The sequence below is a fragment of the Bubalus bubalis genome, chromosome 19 (genome assembly GCF_019923935.1).
Source record: "Bubalus bubalis isolate 160015118507 breed Murrah chromosome 19, NDDB_SH_1, whole genome shotgun sequence".
Classification (NCBI taxonomy): domain Eukaryota; kingdom Metazoa; phylum Chordata; class Mammalia; order Artiodactyla; family Bovidae; genus Bubalus; species Bubalus bubalis.
In genome coordinates, this window is record NC_059175.1 from 23,490,580 (window position 1) to 23,510,395 (window position 19,816).

Sequence of the window (19,816 nt, forward strand, 5' to 3'; positions counted from 1 at the left end):
AAAGGGGCGGCAGAGGATGAGATGGTTGGAGGGCATCACCAACTGAATGGACATGAGTTTGAGCACACTTTGGGAGATAGTGAAGGACAGGGAAGTTTGGTGTGCTGCAGTCCATGGGGTTGCAAAGAGTCAGACATGACTTAGCAACTGAACGGTAACAACAATAAATGATATAAGCCACTAGCAAAATACCACACATTGTATGATTCCATTTTTATGAGATGTTCAGAAAAGACAAATCTGTGTAGGTACAGAAAACAGATGAGTGGTTGTCTGGGGTTGGTGGTGGGAACAAGGGTGGAATGCAGATGGGCTCATGGGAATTTTTGGGGTAATGGAAATGTTCTAAAACTGAATTGTGCTGATGGTTGCACAACCCTATACATTTACCAATATCATTGAATTATGTATTTAGAGTGGATGAATTTTTTGGTATATAAATTGTACCTCATTTGTTTTTTCAAAGGAAATGAAAATGAATTTTATAAACTAAAGTATTATTTGTATACTGTGGCTGGTAGAATAAATTGGTGGTTAAAATAACTTTTCTGAATAGCTTATCAAGGACCTTAATGTTTATATCCTTTGGCCTATAATCTCACATGAAAATATATTCTAAGGAAATAATTAGAAATGCAAAAAAGGATTGGTTTTTAGAAATGTTCATTATCGCTTTATATAGGGCAATCAAACAATAACCTACATGCTCTCTAAGTAGGGGGAATGGTTATAATTGTTTTAGTTAGGCTCTGTTGGTTGCAAGGAGCAGATCCTTCTATGACCAGCTTAAGAAAAATTGACTTTTGTTGAAAGCATACAAGGTGCTTTAACAACCCCCAAATAGCAAGATCAGTGCAGCCCTTTGGTAGCGGGGAACCAAAGCTGCTTTCACCTTTTCTCAGTCTCCAGTCAGACTAGGCACTTCAGTTTTCTTTGGAGACCTGCTTTGTCTCAACCTCTTCTGCAGCCAGTCTTTCTTGTGCATGGACCAGTGCTGTTTGCCAGCTCTGAGTCAGTCTTTGTTCCAGTTCCAGATTTTCCAGAGCAGGACTCTGGACTAGCTCATCATTTTCAGCCCTAAGTGGGTCAGTGAACAATTGTTGATTTAGTCTTCCTCTCCATCCTTCTTGGTGGGGGAGGGTGTGGTCTGCATTCACGTTTATTTAGTTATTTATTTATTAGTTATTTATTTAGTTATTTATTCATGAAAATGAAACTATGCAAAACCTAACAAGCTTTTTTTAATCTAAGGTTTTGTCATATCTGGGCTTCACTGGTGGCTTGGTGGTAAAGAATCCGCCTGCTAGTGCCGGAGACGCAGGTTTGAGCTCTGTGTCTGTTATTTCCTGGAGAAGGAAATAACAACCCACTCCAGTATTCTTGCCTAGGAAATCCCACAGACAGAAGCCTAGTGGACTATGGTCCATGGAATCACAAAAATCAGACATAGTGACTAAACAAGTGACTTTGTAATACATCTCATGGGTTTATATGAGAGATTGCAAATATTAGTATTAGTTTAAAATATTTCTGAGGCCTTCTGTAATATAGTCTCTTAAACTCTCAGAAGGATAGTGTGCATTCGTGGTAGATTCATGCTCTTTTTTTTTAATTATTCCTTGTTAAAAACTCTGTGATCTGGTTTCCATCCCTTCTTCCTTATTGAAACCACTTTTACTAAGTTTGGCAGTTGAAAACCCATTGGACACTGTGGACCAATCACCACCTCCTGAAATGCTGCCTTCGGACTTGGCCTCAATGATACTGCTTTCTCCTGACTTTCCCTCCCAGCCCACCAAGGCTGCTGCCTCAGTGGATCCTCTTGCTGTGCTCATCCCTTTAATATTGCTATTGCCTCATGCCTCCCTTTTCAGTTCTTTTTATTTCATGTCCATCTTCACAGTTTCTTTTACTTCTTTGGCTTCAGGGATACTTTATATTCCCAAATCTCTGTCTCTATACCAGACGCCTTCTATTGAGATTCTGACTCTGATAACCAGCATCTTTTTGAATATCACCACTTAGAGCTTCACCAGTTCTTATTCTCTTTTGAAACTTCATAGCTCTTTGCATCTGTTTATTCTCTGCTGAAATTATGTACTGTGCCTTATTCAATTTTGTATTCCTTGTATTCTCTCACAGAATTCCTTGCACTAGAGATTCACTTGATATTTGCCCACTTGAATATTCCTGTTTTTTAAAATGGACTAACTATACTTGTTTGTTATTTTGTTTCACACAGTTTTTTTTTCTAAATCTAAGAATAATTTCTTTTATGGTCCAAGGGAAAAAAACAATGTTAATGGATATGATTAAGAACATATTTCAATATAGTTGGGTCTATTAATACACATTTTTCTTCAAAATAAGGCCTACTGAGTTTTGGACATTTAATCATAGGGATTTAATTTCTTTACTGCATATCATTTCTTCCTCTAAGAGAAATGCTAATTGAACCTTCAACCAATTCAGAAATATGCATTGTAGACATTGCAAGTTTCCATTATTATATATAAGTTAAATGAATTCTAGAAGTGGTGGTTCTTTGTAAATATGAAATAAATTTGCTTATTGAGCCAAGAGTATGGTTATTGGTTGAAGGATGAGCATTTAATTATTACTTACAGCTGGCAGCAATTAAAATTATAGATCTGAGTATTAACCTCCACAGTGTATACTGCTAAGTGCAAAAGTTTATGCTGCAAACTGTGGTATTTGTATTAAAGACTTGGGAATTTCACCCCTCCCTCTGCATGCAGACTATTTGGTAAATCTGAGTATAATCTGAATTCAGATATGATAAGTAGTATAAGGGATGGTTAGCAAAGTCAGTTTAATTTTTTTTTTAATGTTGCATTTACTAGAAATATAGCTTTGGGAACCTTGTGAGCATCTTTAAAAAAATTCTATTTATATATTTTATTTTTGGCTGCACTGTGTCTTCATTGCTTTCGCATTGGCTTTTTCTAGTTGAGGCGAGTGGGGGCTATTCTTCCTTGTGGCCTTTCATTGTGGTGACTTCGCCTGTGGAGGAACACGTGCTCTAGGTGTGCTGGCTTCAGGAGTTGGGGTGCACAGGCTCAGTGCACAGGCTCAGTTGCTCCGAGGCCTGTGGAATTTTCCCATGGGAAAATGGGAATTGAACCCATTTCCCAGAGATTGAACCCATGTCCTCTGCATTGCAGGCAGATTCTTATCCACTGTACCACGAAGAATGTCCTCATTGTGGTTTTGATTTGCATTTCTCAGATGATTAGTGATGTTGAGCATCTTTTCAGTGTGTCTGTTGGCCATCCATACGTCTTTTGGAAAAATGTCTGTTCAGATCCTCTGGCATTTTAAAATCAGATATATTTTTTTTGATATTGAATTGTATACTTTATATATTAACCCCTTACCAGATATAGCATTTGCAAATACCTTGTCCCATTCGGTAGGTGGCCTTTTTGTTTTGTTGATAGTTTCCTTTGTTATGCAAAGCTTTTCAGTGTTATGTAGTCCTATTTATTTTTGCTTTTGTCTCCCTTGCCTGAGGAGACATATTAAAAAAAATGTTGCTAAGACTGATGTCAAAGAGCTTACTGCCTATGTTTTCTTCTAGAAGTGTTATGATTTCAGGTCTGACACTTAAGTCTTTAATCCATTTTTATTATTTTGTGCATGGTGTGAGAGAGCATTCTTTTGGTGTGAGTTTGATTCTTTTTTCCACAGTTTATTGTGATCCACACAGTCAAAGTCTTTGGCATAGCCAGTAAAGCAGAAATAGATGTTTTTCTGGAACTCTCTTGCTTTTTCAGTGATCCAGCTGCTGCTGCTGCTGCGTCACTTCAGTTGTGTCCTGCTCTGTGCGACCCCATAGACAGCAGCCCACCAGGCTCCCCCTGGGATTCTCCAGGCAAGAACACTGGAGAGTGGGTTGCCATTTCCTTCTCCAATGCATGAAAGTGAAAATGTTGGCAATTTGATCTCTGGTTCCTCTGCCTTTTCTAAAACCAGCTTGAGCATCTGGAAGTTCACAGTTCACATATTGCTGAAGCCTGGCTTGGAGAATTTTGAGCATTACTTTACTAGCATGTAAAGTGAAAGTGAAGTCGCTCAGTCATGTCCTACTCTTTGCGACCCCATGGACTGCAGCCTACCAGACTCCTCCGTCCATGGGATTCTCCAGGCAAGAATACTGGAGTGGGTTGCCATTTCCTTCTCCAGGGATTAGCGTGTAAGATGAGTGCAATTGTGTGGTAGTTTGAGCATTCTTTGGCATTGCCTTTCTATGGGATTGGAATGAAAACTGACCTTTTCCAGTCCTGTGGCCACTGCTGAGTTTTCCAAATTTGCTGGCATATTGAGTGCAGCACTTTCACAGCATCATCTTTCAGGATTTGAAATAGCTCAACTGGAATTCTATCACCTCCACTAGCTTTGTTTGTAGTGATGCTTCCTAAGGCCCACTTGACTTCACATTCCAGAATGTCTGGCTCTAGGTGAGTGATCACACCATTGTGATTATCTGGGTCATGAAGATCTTTTTTGTACAGTTCTTCTGTGTATTCTTGCCACCTCTTCTTAATATCTTCTGCTTCTGTTAGGTCCGTACCATTTCTGTCCTTTATCGAGCCCGTCTTTTCATGAAATGTTTCCTTGGTATCTCTAATTTTCTTGAAGAGATCTTTAGTCTTTCCCATTCTGTTGTTTTTCTCTATTTCTTTGCATTGATCACTGAGAAAGCCTTTATTATCTCTCCTTGCTCTTCTTTGGAACTCTGCATTCAAATGGGTATATCTTTCCTGTTCTCCTTTGCTTTTTGCTTCTCTTCTTTTCACAGCTATTTGTAAGGCCTCCTCAGACAGCCATTTTGCTTTTTTGCATTTCTTTTTCTTGGAGATGGTCTTGATCCCTGTCTCCTGTACAGCGTCATGAACCTCCGTCCATAGTTCATCAGGAACTCTATCAGATCTAGTCCCTTAAATCTATTTCTCACTTCCACTGTATAATCATAAGGGATTTGATTTAGGTCATACCTGAATGGTTTAGTGGTTTTCCCTACTTTCTTCAATTTAAGTCTGAATTTGACAATAAGGAGTTCATGATCTGAGCCACAGTCAGCTCCCAGTCTTGTTTTTGCTGACTGTATAGAGGCTGTCCATCTTTGGCTGCAAAGAATATAATCAATCTGATTTCAGTGTTGACCATCTGGTGATGTCCACATGTAGAGTCTTTTCTTGTGTTGTTGGAAGAGGATGTTTGCTATGACCAGTGCGTTTTCTTGGCAAAACTCTATTAGCCTTTGCCCTGCTTTATTTTGTACTGCAAGGCTAAATTTGCCTGTTACTCCAGGTATTTCTTGACTTCCTACTTTTGCATTCCAGTCCCTTATAATGAAAAGGACATCTTTTTGGGGTGTTAGTTCTAAAAGGTCTTGTAGGTCTTCATAGAAGCATTCAGCTTCAGCTTCTTCAGCATTACTGGTCAGGGCATAGACTTGGATTACCATGATATTGAATGGTTTGCCTTGGAAATGAATAGAGATCATTCTGTCGTTTTTGAGATTGCATCCAAGTACTGCATTTTGGACTCTTGTTAACTGTTATGGCTACTCCATTTCTTCTAAGGGATTCCTCCCTACAATAGTAGATATAATGGTCATCTGAGTTAAATTCACTCATTCCAGTCCATCTTAGTTCACTGATTACTAGAATGTCGACGTTCACTCTTGCCATTGCCTGTTTGACCACTTCCAATTTGCCTTGATTCATGGACCTAACATTCCAGGTTCCTATGCAGTATTGCTCTTTACAGCATCGAACCTTGCTTCTGTCACCAGTTACATCCACAACTGGGTGTTGTTTTTGCTTTGGCTCCATCCTTTCATTCTTTCTGGAGTTATTTCTCCACTGATCTCCAGTAGCATATTGAACATCTACCGACCTGGGGAGTTCATCTTTCAGTGTTCTATCTTTTTGCTTTTTCATACTGTTCATGGGGTTCTCAAGGCAAGAATACTGCAGTGGTTTGCCATTCCCTTTTCCCGTGGACCACATTCTGTGGAGTTGTTGATAGACAGGGGGGCCTGGCGTGCTGCAGTTCATGGAGTTGCAAAGAGTCGGACACGACTGAGCGACTGAACTGAACTGATTCTTCTTAGTTTAGCTATCCAGTTTTCGCAACACCATGTATTGAAGAGCCTGTCTTCATTTTTAATCTGTGTCTTTAGATCTGAAGAGTAGGCAGTGTATATATAGATCTTCTTTTTGTATATATTCAATAGTTTGTCTATTGATTGAAGCAGTTATATCTAAAGTAATTATTGATATGTGGGTACTTATTGGACTTCCCAGGTAGTGCTAGTGGTAAAAAACCTGCCTGGCAATACAGGAGAGGTAAGTGAGGTGGGTTTGATCCCAGGGTCAGGATGATCCCTTGGAGGCGGAAATGGCAACCCACTCAAGTATTCTTGTCTGGAGAACCCCATTGAGAGAGGATTCTGGCAGGCTACAGTTCATGGGGTCAGAAAGAGTCAGTCAGACATGACTGAGCAACTAACATGCAGCACATGTACTTATTGACATTCCATTAATTGTTTGGGTGTTGTTTTTGTGGTCCTTATTTGTTTCTTTCTTTTTTTGTTCTCTTTCCTCGTGATTTGATGCCTACCTGTAGTATTATATTTGGACTCTTTTCTCTCTTGTGTATTTATTATATATTTTTGGTTTGTGGTTACCAGGATTAAGTTGCTGATCTTTTAAGTTTGAATGCATTTTAACCACCTTTCATCTTTATTATCCACCCCCTTAACGTTTGTGATGTCATATTTTATATTCTTCAGGTTTGTGTATCCCTTTACTTACCTTGGATATAGATGACCTCACTACTTTTGTCTTTTAACCTCCCTACTAGCTTTATAAACATGGTTGATTTACCACCTTTACTGTATATTTGCCTTTACCAATGAGAATTTTCCTTTTATGCATGCGTGTGTGCTCAGTCACTCAGTCGTATCCAACTCTTTGCTCCTTTGTCCATGAATTTTCCAGGCAAGAATACTGGAGCAGGTTGCCATTTCCTCTTCTATGGTACCTTCCTGACCCAAGGATTGAACCCTCATCTGCGTCTCCTGCATTGCAGGCGGATTCTTTACTACTGAGCCATCGGGGAAGCCCCCTTTCCTTTCATAGTTTTCATTTTTCTGATTGTTGCTTTTTCTTTTCCACTTATAGAAGTCCCTTTAATATTTCTTGTAAAGCTGGTTTCCTGTAGAAACTGATGTTGAGTTGAGTTCTTTTCGTGTTGAACTCTTTTAGCTTTTGGTTGTCTGTAAAACTTTTGAGGTCTGTTTCAAATATGAGTGAAAGCCTTGCTGGGTAGAGTATTTTTTGTTTTAGGTTTTTACTTTTCATCACTTTAAATACATCATGTTGCTCTCTTCTGGCCTGCAGAGTTTCTGCCAAGACATTAGCTGACAGCTTTATGGGGGTTCCCTTGTATGTAACTTGTTGCTTTTAGTATAGTGCTTTCAATTTTCTCTCTTTAATTTTAATTTTTACCATTTTAATTATAATGTTCTTGTTGTGATTCTTTTTAGGTTGATCCTGTTTGAGACTCTCTGTGCTTCCTGGACCTGGATGTTTTCCCAGAGGTCCCTTAAACTGTCCTCTTTTTTTTTTCTTTCTGTTCACCTTCACTGATTTCCATAATTCTGTCTGCCAGTTCCTCTGTATCATCTAATCTACAGTTGATTACTTCTAGAGTATTTTTTATTTCAGTTATTGTATTTTTCAGCTCTGTTTGGTTCTTATATTTCCAACTCTGTAAAAGACTTCTCATTCTGTTCTTCCATTCTTCTCCCAAGTACTTCAAGCATCTTTCTGATAATTACCTTAAATTCTTTTTTTTTTGCGGGGGGTGGGGGGTGGGTGTAGATTGCTTATCTTCACTTAGTTCTTTTTCTAGGGTTTTATCTTATTTCTTTATTTGGAATGTATTTCTCTGTCACCTCAATTCGCCTAATTCACTGTTTATATTTTTGTGTATTTGGTAGGTTGGTTATATTTCCTGATCTTGGAGAAGTGGCTTTATGTGGGAAAGGTCCTACATGGCCCAGCAGCATACTCCCCTCTAATCACCAGAGCTATATGTTTAATGGGTACCCTCTATGTGGGCTGCATAGGTCTGTTTCTTGTGCCTGATTGACAGCTGTGGCTGTCTTACTGGTGTGTGTGGTTGGCCTGGTCCCACTGATTGCCAGATCCTGTCTTATGAGAAGGCTACCAGCTGCTGGTGGGTGAGGTTGGGTGGTGAGTGGGGCTGGGTCATGGCTTGGCTGGCTGTATGGCCTCCAGTCCTGGTATTGCCCTGCAGGTGGTTGGAGCTGGATCCTGACATGGCTGGCTCAGAGGCTTAAGGTGTCCTGGAGCTGGTGTTGGCCTGCTGTTGGGCGGACCAGGGCCCTGGGTGTCCAGGGTGGTGCCAGACTACTAGTGGGTGGGCCAGGACTTTACACAAATTGCTGTGGGTGGCTGTGGTGGTTCTGGGGCTTGGTGGCTGGTGTGGGGGCCCAAAAGGACATGGGGCTGGTGCTGGCCCACTGTTGGGTGGAATGAGGTCCTGGAGTCTTTTGCTGTGGGGCCTGAAGTTTCTGCAGCTAGCGTTGGCCCCTCTGTGGGCATTCCTGGGCCCAGGGTTTGTGACTGCAGGGCTTTGGTTGTCGCAAGGGTGGTGTCTGCCACAGGTGGGTGGAGTTGGGGCCTCACAGATCTTGGGGCTGGTGCCTGACACCCCGTGTGTGAGGCCAGGACTGGGACTAGTGCTGGCTCACTGGTAGATGGGGCTGGGTCAGATGACTAGCTCTGTGTGTGTGTGTGTGTGTGTGTGTGTGTGTGTGTGTGGTTTCCAGTGGTCCCAGTGCTGTGGTGGCCCGCTTGTAGGTGGGGCTGGGACCTGGGTCCTGTAGTGGGTGGGGTCATGTCCTGAATTGGGTGGGGGCTCAGGGAGTTCTCTATAGCGTCAGCCTGCTGGTGATCCTGCCCACCTAGCTGCCTGGCCTGGTGCATCCCAGAGCTGGTGTTGTTTGGTAGGCAGGCCTGGTCTCTCACTGATTGGTTAGAGGGAGGATTCTAAAGTGACACTTAACAACACCTGTGTCTTGGGGGTGGAATGAGTTTCCCAGAATGGCTGCTGCCAGCATCTTTGTTCTCAGAGTGAGTTTCAGTTGCCTTCTGCCTCTCTGGGAGGCTCTCCAGGATGAGCAAGTAGGTCCTACACAAGTTCCATTTAAATTACTGCTTCTGCCCTGGATCTTGGAACATATAAGATTTTGTGTATGCTCTCTTAAGACTTAAGTCTCTATTTCCCACAACTCTCTGATTCTCCAAAAAGGAAGCTCTGCTGGCTTTCAGAGCCAAACAGTCTGGGCAGTAGGAGGGGAGTTCTTTCTGGTGCAGACCCCTGGGTTGAGGGGCCTGATGTGGAGCTAGGACACTTTGCTCCTTGGGGAGGACTTCTGCAGTTGTAATTTATTCTCCCATTTGTGGGTTGTATACCCTGGAAATATGGGTGATGACCATACTTCACCCTTTCTGCTTATCTTGTGATTCCTTCTTTATATCTTTAGCTGTAAAAGATCTTTCCTGCTAATTTTCAGTTCACTCTTATGGGTAGTTGCTCTGTAAATAATTGTAATTTTGCTGTGCCTGCAGAAGGAGCTTACAAGCTCATGGTCTTCCTACTCTGCCTTCTTGGTCACTTCTCACATCATAAAGACTCCTAGTGGGTTAATAGCATGACAAATTGGTTAATACAAAGAAATAAACTTTGGTTCATATATTCAGAGTTTAATGAAAAATAGAAAGATAAATAAAAAGAACCAGGAACAGGCTTCCCCTTTTCATTTGACCCTTGAAGATTGAACACATTTGATGTTTGTAGTCGACGCATCAGGCAGTTCATTTGATATTTGTAGTCTATGCATTAGGCAGAGTGTCAGAAGCTTGGTTGTTTTTGAGTCTTTAGGGCTTAGTGGAGTTGATGAGAACTGTAAATGGTTGTCAAGACTTGGTGTTTCATGGAAAGAACACTTGAATATCCAGTGAGTATGTTAGCTAAATGGTTATGGTATTACTGCTGGGTGAATGGGTCCATCCTTGGGAAAGTCCTGAAGCAGAACTCACGCTGAGGGTTTCTGCTAAGCTCTCTTAGAAAGCAGTTCTAGTCAGTATGCTGCCGTTTTAATCGGGATGCTCGATGCAGTGATGAAATAAAGGAGGACTGAATTCTTAAAGTTCACCTTTAGGTAAAAGTTTAGACATCTTAGGTGATGAGTGTGAGGCATGATCTTGATGAAGACAAAAGAGAGAGCTCTTTTAGGTGCTTTTGTGCTTCACTTCATTGTCCATCTTTTCTTTAGAAACTTGGTTTAAGTTCGCACTCCTTTTCATAGCAGTTCTAAACTTGCCATAGACAGTACAGAAATGAGCGGATAATCTTTAGATACTCTGATAACTTAGCCAGTGACCATGACTTGTGATATGGTAGTAATATCAAGTAATATCAAGATAAAATGGAGAATGTCAGAATGCTGCTTTTCTTTTTGAAGAAAAGATCCTGACAAAGTGGTTTGAAAATAGTGTTGGAAACCCTATGATTAAATGACAACAAGAGCATGAGAAGAGATTTTTCTTCCTCTGAAATCAGGTTGGTGTATTTGGGTAGAAACAAAGAGAAGAAGTTTTTCTTGATTAAACTGGTTAATAGAGGACTTGAAGGCATTGTTTTTGTAGAAAAAAAATCTTTACCCTAAGCTGTAATTTTTCTAACTTCTGTTGCATGTGTTGCTGCATTTTCTTTTTCCATGTGCTCTTACTGTTTTCATGGCAAACATATTTTTAAAGATGATCTCTGGGATAATTATTGCCATTAATTAGTTTTGATATTCCTTTTTAATGATATTTTCATTTATTCCTTTTGCTAGCTGGATTGCCTTTTGCAATTCTTACTTCAAGGCATACCCCCTTCCAACGAGGATTATTCTGTAATGATGAGTCCATCAAGTACCCTTACAAAGAAGACACCATACCTTATCCGTTATTAGGTGGAATAATCATTCCATTCAGTATTATCGTTGTAAGTTAAATCCACTTTTCCAAGTTTATCACTTTTGGGCAGTTGGCTTTAATTTTGTGTTAGCTGTTAACAATTAAATGTATAACCCTCTAAAACATGTGTTTTAACTTTTTATGTTATTTGATCAAAATAATCTCAGCTATTTTAAGTGGGGCTAAAAGAGTAACAGTGTATAATTAGAAGAACCTTACTAAATACATATGGTTTTATGCTAATCTTTTCCAAGTCACTGATATTTTTTAGCTCTAATTTGCTATTGTTTGAGTAATAATACAATAGATGAATACTGTATCAATGTATTTTTAGCATACTTTATACTTAGGATATTATTTTATGATTTATTGAGACTGTTTATGAACTGACTCTTAGTTACTGAGTTCTAGAAAAGAAATATTACTAACAGGTGTTAAAAGGCTTCATTTAACCCATATTTAGTTTAAAGAATTTTTAGATAATGGCAGAAATAGGGGAGAAAAGCCTAAGTTCTATACATAATTAAAAGTGAATATGAAAGCATTTTTACTGGTATTAAAACTAATAATTACTGTTTTCTAGGATTTCAGGTGAGAATGCCTAGAGAATGTGCTCTGGTTGGGGAGAAGATTTCAAGTGATTTGACTAGATGATTTTTATTATCTCTTGACTCAGAGATTCTATGACTTTAATTTTATGCTATATATCTTGTAATTTTAGAAATAAGATTTATACTAAAAGCAGATAATATGGTCTCATCCAGGAGATAGGCCAAAAAGATAAATAACCAAAAAGATATATCTTGTCTGTTCTGAAGTTTATTAAAAAACAAAGCAAAACTTCTCGATGTAGAAATTTAGTGTCTGATTGCAGAATAATCACAGCTCCTTATTAGCACTAAAAGTTAATCAATTCCTAATTGGTGGTGTATAATTAATAAAAGAACATCTCTGCTATACAAATGTTTGTTTCGCAACACTGTGAGCTCCTTAAGGCAGAGATGGTGCCTTGTTCATCTTGTTATCCTTGCCGTTGCCATGGACACTGGCATGTCCTAGATGCTGAAATGAAACTGGAGTGATTATGTAGTAATATTGGTGACTCTCCTATAATGTAGTGAAGTTTTAAAAAATCAGTGGCCCATTTAATCTAGACAGATCTTTACACTAAGTTTTTACTATGAAAAGAAAGAAAGCCTATGATCCTTCTATTAAAGAGGGAGTACGAGTAGACTCTTTTAAGTATGTATTTCTGAGAGATTAATAGCTCTTTACATATAAAAATTTTAGCAGGACTTTTCTGCAAATAATAGCTGATTTTAGACAAGATTCAAGTACTCAAATGCTGCTACAAATGTACTTGTCTTTCAATTCTACTTTTGTTTGTGTCTCAGTAAGAAGGATGCTGCCCGAGCAAAACTACAGAAATCTGCTACAGACCAGAGGCCTGCCAGAGGACAGGGTGCTGTGCAGCCTGCATAGCAAGTGCAGGATCCATAGACACTCAGTTAGGAAAAACTTGTTATGTATATTTTATTAACTTGGAAGTTTTGATTATTTCACCGTCACCTGTGAAAAGGTTATCTTTATATTTACGAAATAGCAAGTAAGTTGAGTGTGGTGGTGGTTTAGTTGCTGTGTTGTGTCTGACTCTTGAAACCCCATGGACTGTAGTCTGTCAGGCTCCTCTATCCATGGGATTCTCTAGGCAAGGATACTGGAATGGGTTGCCATTTCCTTCTCCAGTGGATCTTCCCAACCCAGGGATTGAACCCGGGACTCCTGCATTGCAGGCAGATTCTTTACTGACTGAGTTACAAGGGAAGTCTAAGTTGAGTGTAAAAAGAACAGACTGTTTAAAAGTGCTGTACAAGTACTTTTTTCATTTCAACTATATCAACAAAGACACACACTGGCAGTGGTTTTATGTACTAATTTAACATAATTTCAGATTATTCACTAACTCAACTTCTTTCAGGTAGCACATGGTTAGACTTGTTTATGTTTAATTTTGTTTTCTAGAAAGTAAATCATTTCTTTAAAAAAAATCAGGACTATGATTGGGACTTCATACCAGGCCTTTGATGTGACTTGCAAGTGATCCACAAATATATGAGTGATTGAGGGAACCTGGTAAAGAATCAGAATTAATATAGTATCACAGAAGCCAAGGGAGAAGTTCAATAAGGACAAAATGGTCAGTGATGTCATATATTACTGGGAAGTTAGGATTTGGGTTGATAAAAATCTCTTTGATCTGATGTTACCATTTTGACTTTTTGGAGAGCTATTCAGTAGAATAAAGGGTTTAGAGGTATTTAGAGATATTTAGGAAGGAGTGGAAGTATGGCAGTGAGTGATTTTAGACTATTCTTTTAGGAAGGTGGGTCCTGAGTGGGAGACACATAACTAGAGTGACAGCATAGAGACATATAAAATTATCTTGGTTGACAGAGATATAAAGATGGTGAGAAAATACTCTGGTACATAGGTTTTAAATGATTAAATCCTTCTGATTTAGATAGCTACTAGCTTTGATCTTAAAAAGTATTTTGTTCTACTCCCCCAAACATCATCTTTAGTACTTTAATAATTTATCCTTAATCTGATTAAATAATGTTTGACAAGCAATCCCAGCTTTACAATTAGAGCAGTTAGTTTAAGTGTGAACTTCACCAGAGGCTGAGTTGGCCTAAATGGCTCAAAGGGCAAGATAAGGTTTTAAAATGAAATAAAAATATGGCTGTCATGTGTCGGTGGAAGGCACAGACATCTCCCTGCATTTGATTTAGAATGTCTCTGTTATCTATTTCTCTCAATACAGATGGCATACATAATTAAAAAAAAATGATGTACTTTGACCTAGCATTTGTTAGATTTAGAGTCCCTCTGAGGTTAAGGGTTAACTTTCAGAATAAGGTTAAGGGTTATTAAGGGTTAAGGGTTAAGAATTAAGGGTTAAGTGTTAAGGGTTAAGTTTCAGCATATTCTACATCTGTAGGTCAACTTTTAATCTGTGTCCAGTACACTGAATGTTACTAGTGAATTGATTTTCAGTCATCAGTGGCAAGAACCAGAGTCTAGGTGGCCCTAAACAATGATCATTATGACTATGAAGACTCACAAAAATTAATATTTGTTTTTAGAAAGTAGTTGAGTGCTTACACAAGAAGAACTGACAGCTGAAAAGTGTAAGTTTCACTGCTCAAATTGTGGTTGACTAATATACTTGGTATATATTTCAAATTATTGAAGGTTATCTCCATAACAAAACATTAGCGATACCTTGTCTTGCTGCTTATCTATCAAGGCAGTTGCTGGAACACCTTAATGGCCTGAGAAGATGTAATATACTTTAATTCAAGGCCTCTAGGACTGTCACCAGGGAGTACCCTAAGCACACTTGTGGAGGTATGGTATCCCCAGAAGTGAATGTGGTTTTCCTCTCCTGTGAGACCTATGCTCAGCAAAGGCTTGATTAAGTCGTCCACATTAAGGATTATAACGAGGAATATATTTCTGTGGGGTTTAATATATTTAAGAATGTTTACTTTTTACCCAAGAGGTAGCACCTTGAATTGAAATTTATTGACCACCAGCTATTTTAGGCCTCTGTGGTGGTGGTGGCTTTCTATTCAACTAAAAATTCATGGTTTTGTGGAGTTCATAGTCTAGATGTCAAAGTTACAACATTGTAATTATGGAATTCTAGGAGCCATTGAGCCAGATGAAGAAAGAATTTTTGATATCAGGTTCTTGAAATCCCTTTTGGGAGACAACCGTTTATCTCACCCCCAAAGACAATTAATAGTTGCTAAATGGAAATGTTTGAATGCTTTTTAAAATTGTTTATATAAATTTAAGATGAAGCAGTGAAACTCTTTAAGTGAAACAACTTTGTGATTTATATCCATGCCCAATATAAATTAGCAAGCAGAATTTTTTGTTTTAAGTGTTTATTTTGGTCTCAGGTAGCTAGAGTGTGGCTTATTATTTTTTTATAATGTTGCCATTCAGTATTTTTTCAGATTTCTTAGGATATTGGTCTGTGAATTTGTAAAGTACTTGAAAACCATTTTATGCCTTTAAACCCATTATACTGGGTTGCACTTAGACACACACACACACACTACTAGTATCTGAGAAGGCTATGACTCCCATTTTACAAAAGTCAGTGAAAAATAAAGAGGAAGGAGTCACTTGAAATGTTTCCTTGGAGGAGAACATCAAGTATGTATTTGGTCTTTTAATGAGACTTGTTAAGGAAGCCAGCCCTAAAGGTTTCCTGGAGAGGCAGGACTGGGAGACCTTGTCAGCTGATCTCTGCCCTCTGTACCCTTTAACCTCAGTGTTAGATCCCTGCTTTTATTAGATTAGCTTTTTCTCTTAAAAATGTTTTACGTTTTTTAACATGATGAATATTTTTGGTTCAAAGTAATAATGTCTGATGCAAATGCAGACTCTGAGGTAAAAGTGCTTATGTAAGGGATATTCTAATCAGAAAGTCTGTATTCTTTGAAAAGCCATTGTTTTTATACTCCATGGTACATCATTGTCTACTTATTAAGGCTTGGTTTATTTGAATACAAGAAGTAAGGCCTTATTGTTTCAAGGCAGACTTTGGAATTATTTAGGCTTTGTCAATGCTCTGTGAGCAGTATCAATTGAGGACACCTTTTTTGTGGTCTAGAATTAGGAATCCTAAGTTGTTCTCCATTTGAAAAGGAAAAAGAGAGGGAGGTATTTTTAAAACAAACATTTTATTATGATTTACCATTTTCTTCTCTATTCTTTACTTTGTTTGATGTGCCTGGATGCTGCTTTAACATTATTTTTCTGTTTTGTTTTTTTTTTCAGATGATTGTTGGAGAAACCCTGTCTGTTTATTTTAGCCTCTTGCACTCGAATTCCTTTATCAGGAATAACTACATAGCCACTATTTACAAAGCCATTGGAACATTTTTATTTGGTGCAGCTGCTAGTCAGTCCCTGACTGATATTGCCAAGTATTCGATAGGCAGACTGCGGCCTCACTTCTTGGATGTTTGTGACCCAGACTGGTCAAAAATCAACTGCAGTGATGGTTACATTGAAAACTACATATGCCGAGGGAATGCACAAAAAGTGAAGGAGGGCAGGTGCGTGTTAAATTTTTAATGCTTGTTTTATCTTGTGCATTCTTGAAATACCAGGTTTCAGTGATTGGAAGATGAGCTATCCGGTAGCTTAAAGAGAGAGAAGCTAGTATAATTACTGGGAGGTGAATTGAAATCATGTTTGATCTATTTTCTCTACTTACTCTTTTTTCGTGTTTTATCCCAGTACTCTGTTTAAGAGCATTTTAATGCAATTCTTTTCATCTTCAGTGTATAATAATGTAAAATGAACCCTTTAAATCAGATGATCCAGGATCAGCAAACTTTTTCTTAAGATGCCAGATAATAAATATTTTAGGCTTTGTGGGCCATATATTGGCTACTGTTCAACTCTGCCTTTGTAACAGAAAAAAAGAATCATAGACAGTCCTTGAACAAACCAGTGTAGCTATGTTTCAATGAAACTTTATTTACTACATAGATAGTGGCCGCCCTATGGGTTATATGGTTTGCTTACTTTTGATATAGTTCAACTATGTAATGGAGCTCTGCTAGATCTCTTAGTATTATTAGAGTATGTTTTTTTTTTTTTTAAGTTAATTTCATTCATATATTGATAGATCTGGGACCTCAGATTGCTTTCTTACTGCACACTTGGGCTACTTTCTACATTGGGAGTGCTATTAGACATGGATGAAAGAGAATATTTGGAACCCAAAAGGTCTAATGCCTTCAATTTATGGATGAGCAGACAAAGGCCCAGTAACATTGAATAAAGCCACACTAATGTAAATACACTACTATGTGTAAAATAGTTAACTAGAGTAAAGATACTTTATAGTAGAGGAAACTCAGCTTGGTGCTCTATGGGATGTGTGGGCAGTTGGGAGGGAAGCTCAAGAGGGAGGGGATCAGCTATATGTATACCGTATAGCTATATGTGTACCATATAGCTGATTCACTTTGTTATATAGAAACTAACACAACATTGCAAAGCAATTATACTCCAATAATAAAATTCTTTTAAAAAGACAAAAAAGCCACTAATAAGTAGCAGAGTCAGTTCCTCATCCCAAATCTCAGAATTGTTAATCTTACTTATTCTGTGTTTGATCTTCTTGTATTTTAAGATAGCTATTACCATTTTCCTTTATTTATTCATCCAACAAATACTTTCTCTCAGAAAAACATCCTCTGATTGTTTTTTATATATGATTCCCAGACATATTATTGTCCTTGTTAGTTCCTTTGTAAGTCAAACAGGCCTGCTGCTGCTAAGTCGCTTCAGTCGTGTTCGACTCTGTGCGACCCCATAGATGGCAGCCCACCAGGCTCCTCTGGTCCCTGGGATTCTCCAGGCAAGAACACTGGAGTGGGTTGCCATTTCCTTCTCCAATGCATGCATGCGTGCCAAGTCGCTTCTGTGTCTGACTCTGTGCGACCCTATGGACAGCAGCCCACCAGGCTCCTCTGTCCATGTGATTCTCTAGGCAAGAATACTGGAGTGGGGTGCCATTTCCTTCTCCAAAACAGGCCTGCTAGTGGTCCTCAATATTTCCATTTAATGGAGATGAAAAAACACTTTATTTAATAGTATGCATTATGCTGTGTGCTTGGAATTCAGCAGTGAACAAGACAGCTCTGATTTCTATCTTCATGGAGCTTAGTCTAGCAGGAAAGATTTACAGTAAACAAATATTGACAGTGGAAGCCATGTAATTAAAACACCCTTGCTCCTTGGAAGAAAGCTATGAGCAACCTAGACAGCATATTAAAAAGCAAAGATATTACTTTGCCAACAAAGGTCCATATAGTCAAAGCTATGGTTTTTCCATTAATCATTTATGGATGTGAGAATTGGACTATAAAGAAAGCTGAGTGCCGAAGAATTGATGCTTTTGAACTGTGGTGTTGGAGAAGACTCTTGAGAGTCCCTTGGACTGCAAGGAGATCCAACCAGTCCATCCTAAAGGAAATCAGTCCTGAATATTCATTGGAAGGACTGATACTGAAGCTGAAACTCCAATACTTTGGTCACCTGATGCAAAGAACTGACTCATTTGAAAAGAGCCTGATGCTGGGAAAGATTGAAGGTGGGAGGAGAAGGGAACAACAGAGGATGAGATGGTTGCATGGCATCACTGACTTAATGGACATGAGTTTGAGCAAGCTCTGGGGGTTGGTGATGGATAGGGAAGCCTGGTGTGCTGCAGTCCATGGAGTCGCAAAGAGTCAGACATGACTGAGCTACTGAACTGACAATGGAAGAGAACCTCCCTGTTGTTAACAAGGCCAAAGAATAAACAGGTTGTTGAATGACAGGCTCTGAGGTGATGATACGAGGACTGATATGGGTATAATGTCTTAATGAAGTGGGGAAAGTGACTTAAGTGGAAACTGGTTGAGAAGTAGATAGTGGAAGGTGGTATTTTGATTTGAGCTTAGGTAAGCAACCTTTTTTTTTTTTTTTATAAGAGGGAAAGACTGGTCCAGCAATGGCTGTGAAGAAAGGTGAAGATAATCAAGACCAACAGTGGATTCTTAAGTATAGGATGTGGATATCTCATTCTCTGCTTTGATAGTGATGTAGAGCCAAGTACTGTCTTAGGGAAAGGCTCTTTGATGACTAGTAGATGTAGTGAGCTTCAGCGAAGAGTTTGAAGACGCAAGGAAGTATAGAGAACTTTAACCATCCTGGCAAGAATACTGGAGTGGGTTGCCATGCCCTCCTCCAAGGAATCTTCCTGACTTAGGGATCAAACTTGCATCTCCTGCATTATAGGCAGATTCTTTACCACTGAGCCAACAGGGAACCCCTCCCCCCAACACACACATATCACATACAATATAGAATTCCAGAATATACAGTGAAGGAATTGGGTTGGAAGGGATAAAGTGGCTTGGTTGGAGAAGAGGAGCTTATTTTAATGGTAGTGCTTTAGTCGCTATTGGAGAAGGAAATGGCAACCCACTCCAGTATTCTTGCCTGGGAAATCCCATGGATGGAGGAGCCTGGCAGGCTACAGTCCATGGGATCACAAAGAGTTGGACATGACTGAGTGACTTCACTTTTCACTTTCACTTTAGTTGCTAAGTCATGTCTGACTCTTGTGACACCATGGATATAGCCTGCCAGAATTCTCTGTTCATGGGATTCTCCAGGCAAGATTACTGGAGTGGGTTGCCATTTCCTTCTGCAGGGGATCTTCCCAACCCAGGAATCAAAGCTGGGTCTCCTGAATTGCAGGCAGATTCTTTACTGACTGAGCTATGAGGGAAGCCTTTATTTTTGATAGAGGTTACTTCTAATTTGACAGTTGGTGAAGAATTGCCATTTTGATATTAAGTCCTCTAATCCATGAATATGATATTATCTTCCCATTTTTTTGATGTTCTTTTGTTTCTCTTAGCAGTAGTTTTAAGATTTTGGTGTCCGTGTCTTGCATACATTTTGCTTAAATGTGTCACTAATTTTTAAGATTTCTTGATGTGATTATGAAAGGTTTTTAAAAAAACATTTAAATTGATTTCTAGTTGTATTTAAAAATAAAACAAAAAGTCTTTTATATGGTTTTATCTGGCCTTTTATCCTTTAAACTTGCTAATGTAACTTCTTGTATAGATTCCTCAAGA

The 19,816-nt window shown here is 38.9% G+C and overlaps 1 protein-coding gene across 2 annotated transcripts in view; it reads left to right on the forward strand.

The window, feature by feature from the left end:
- The window catches only part of PLPP1 (phospholipid phosphatase 1), a 106,077-nt gene that overhangs the window by 51,258 nt on the left and 35,003 nt on the right, over nucleotides 1–19,816 (forward strand). The window contains exons 2-3 of one of the 2 annotated variants that reach the window (XM_006074158.4): nucleotides 10,964–11,115; nucleotides 15,945–16,225. In XM_006074158.4, coding sequence (XP_006074220.1) covers nucleotides 10,964–11,115; nucleotides 15,945–16,225 — 433 coding nt within the window. The remainder of the gene's footprint in view (nucleotides 1–10,963; nucleotides 11,116–15,944; nucleotides 16,226–19,816) is intronic. The other variant, XM_006074157.4, reaches the window with a different exon arrangement.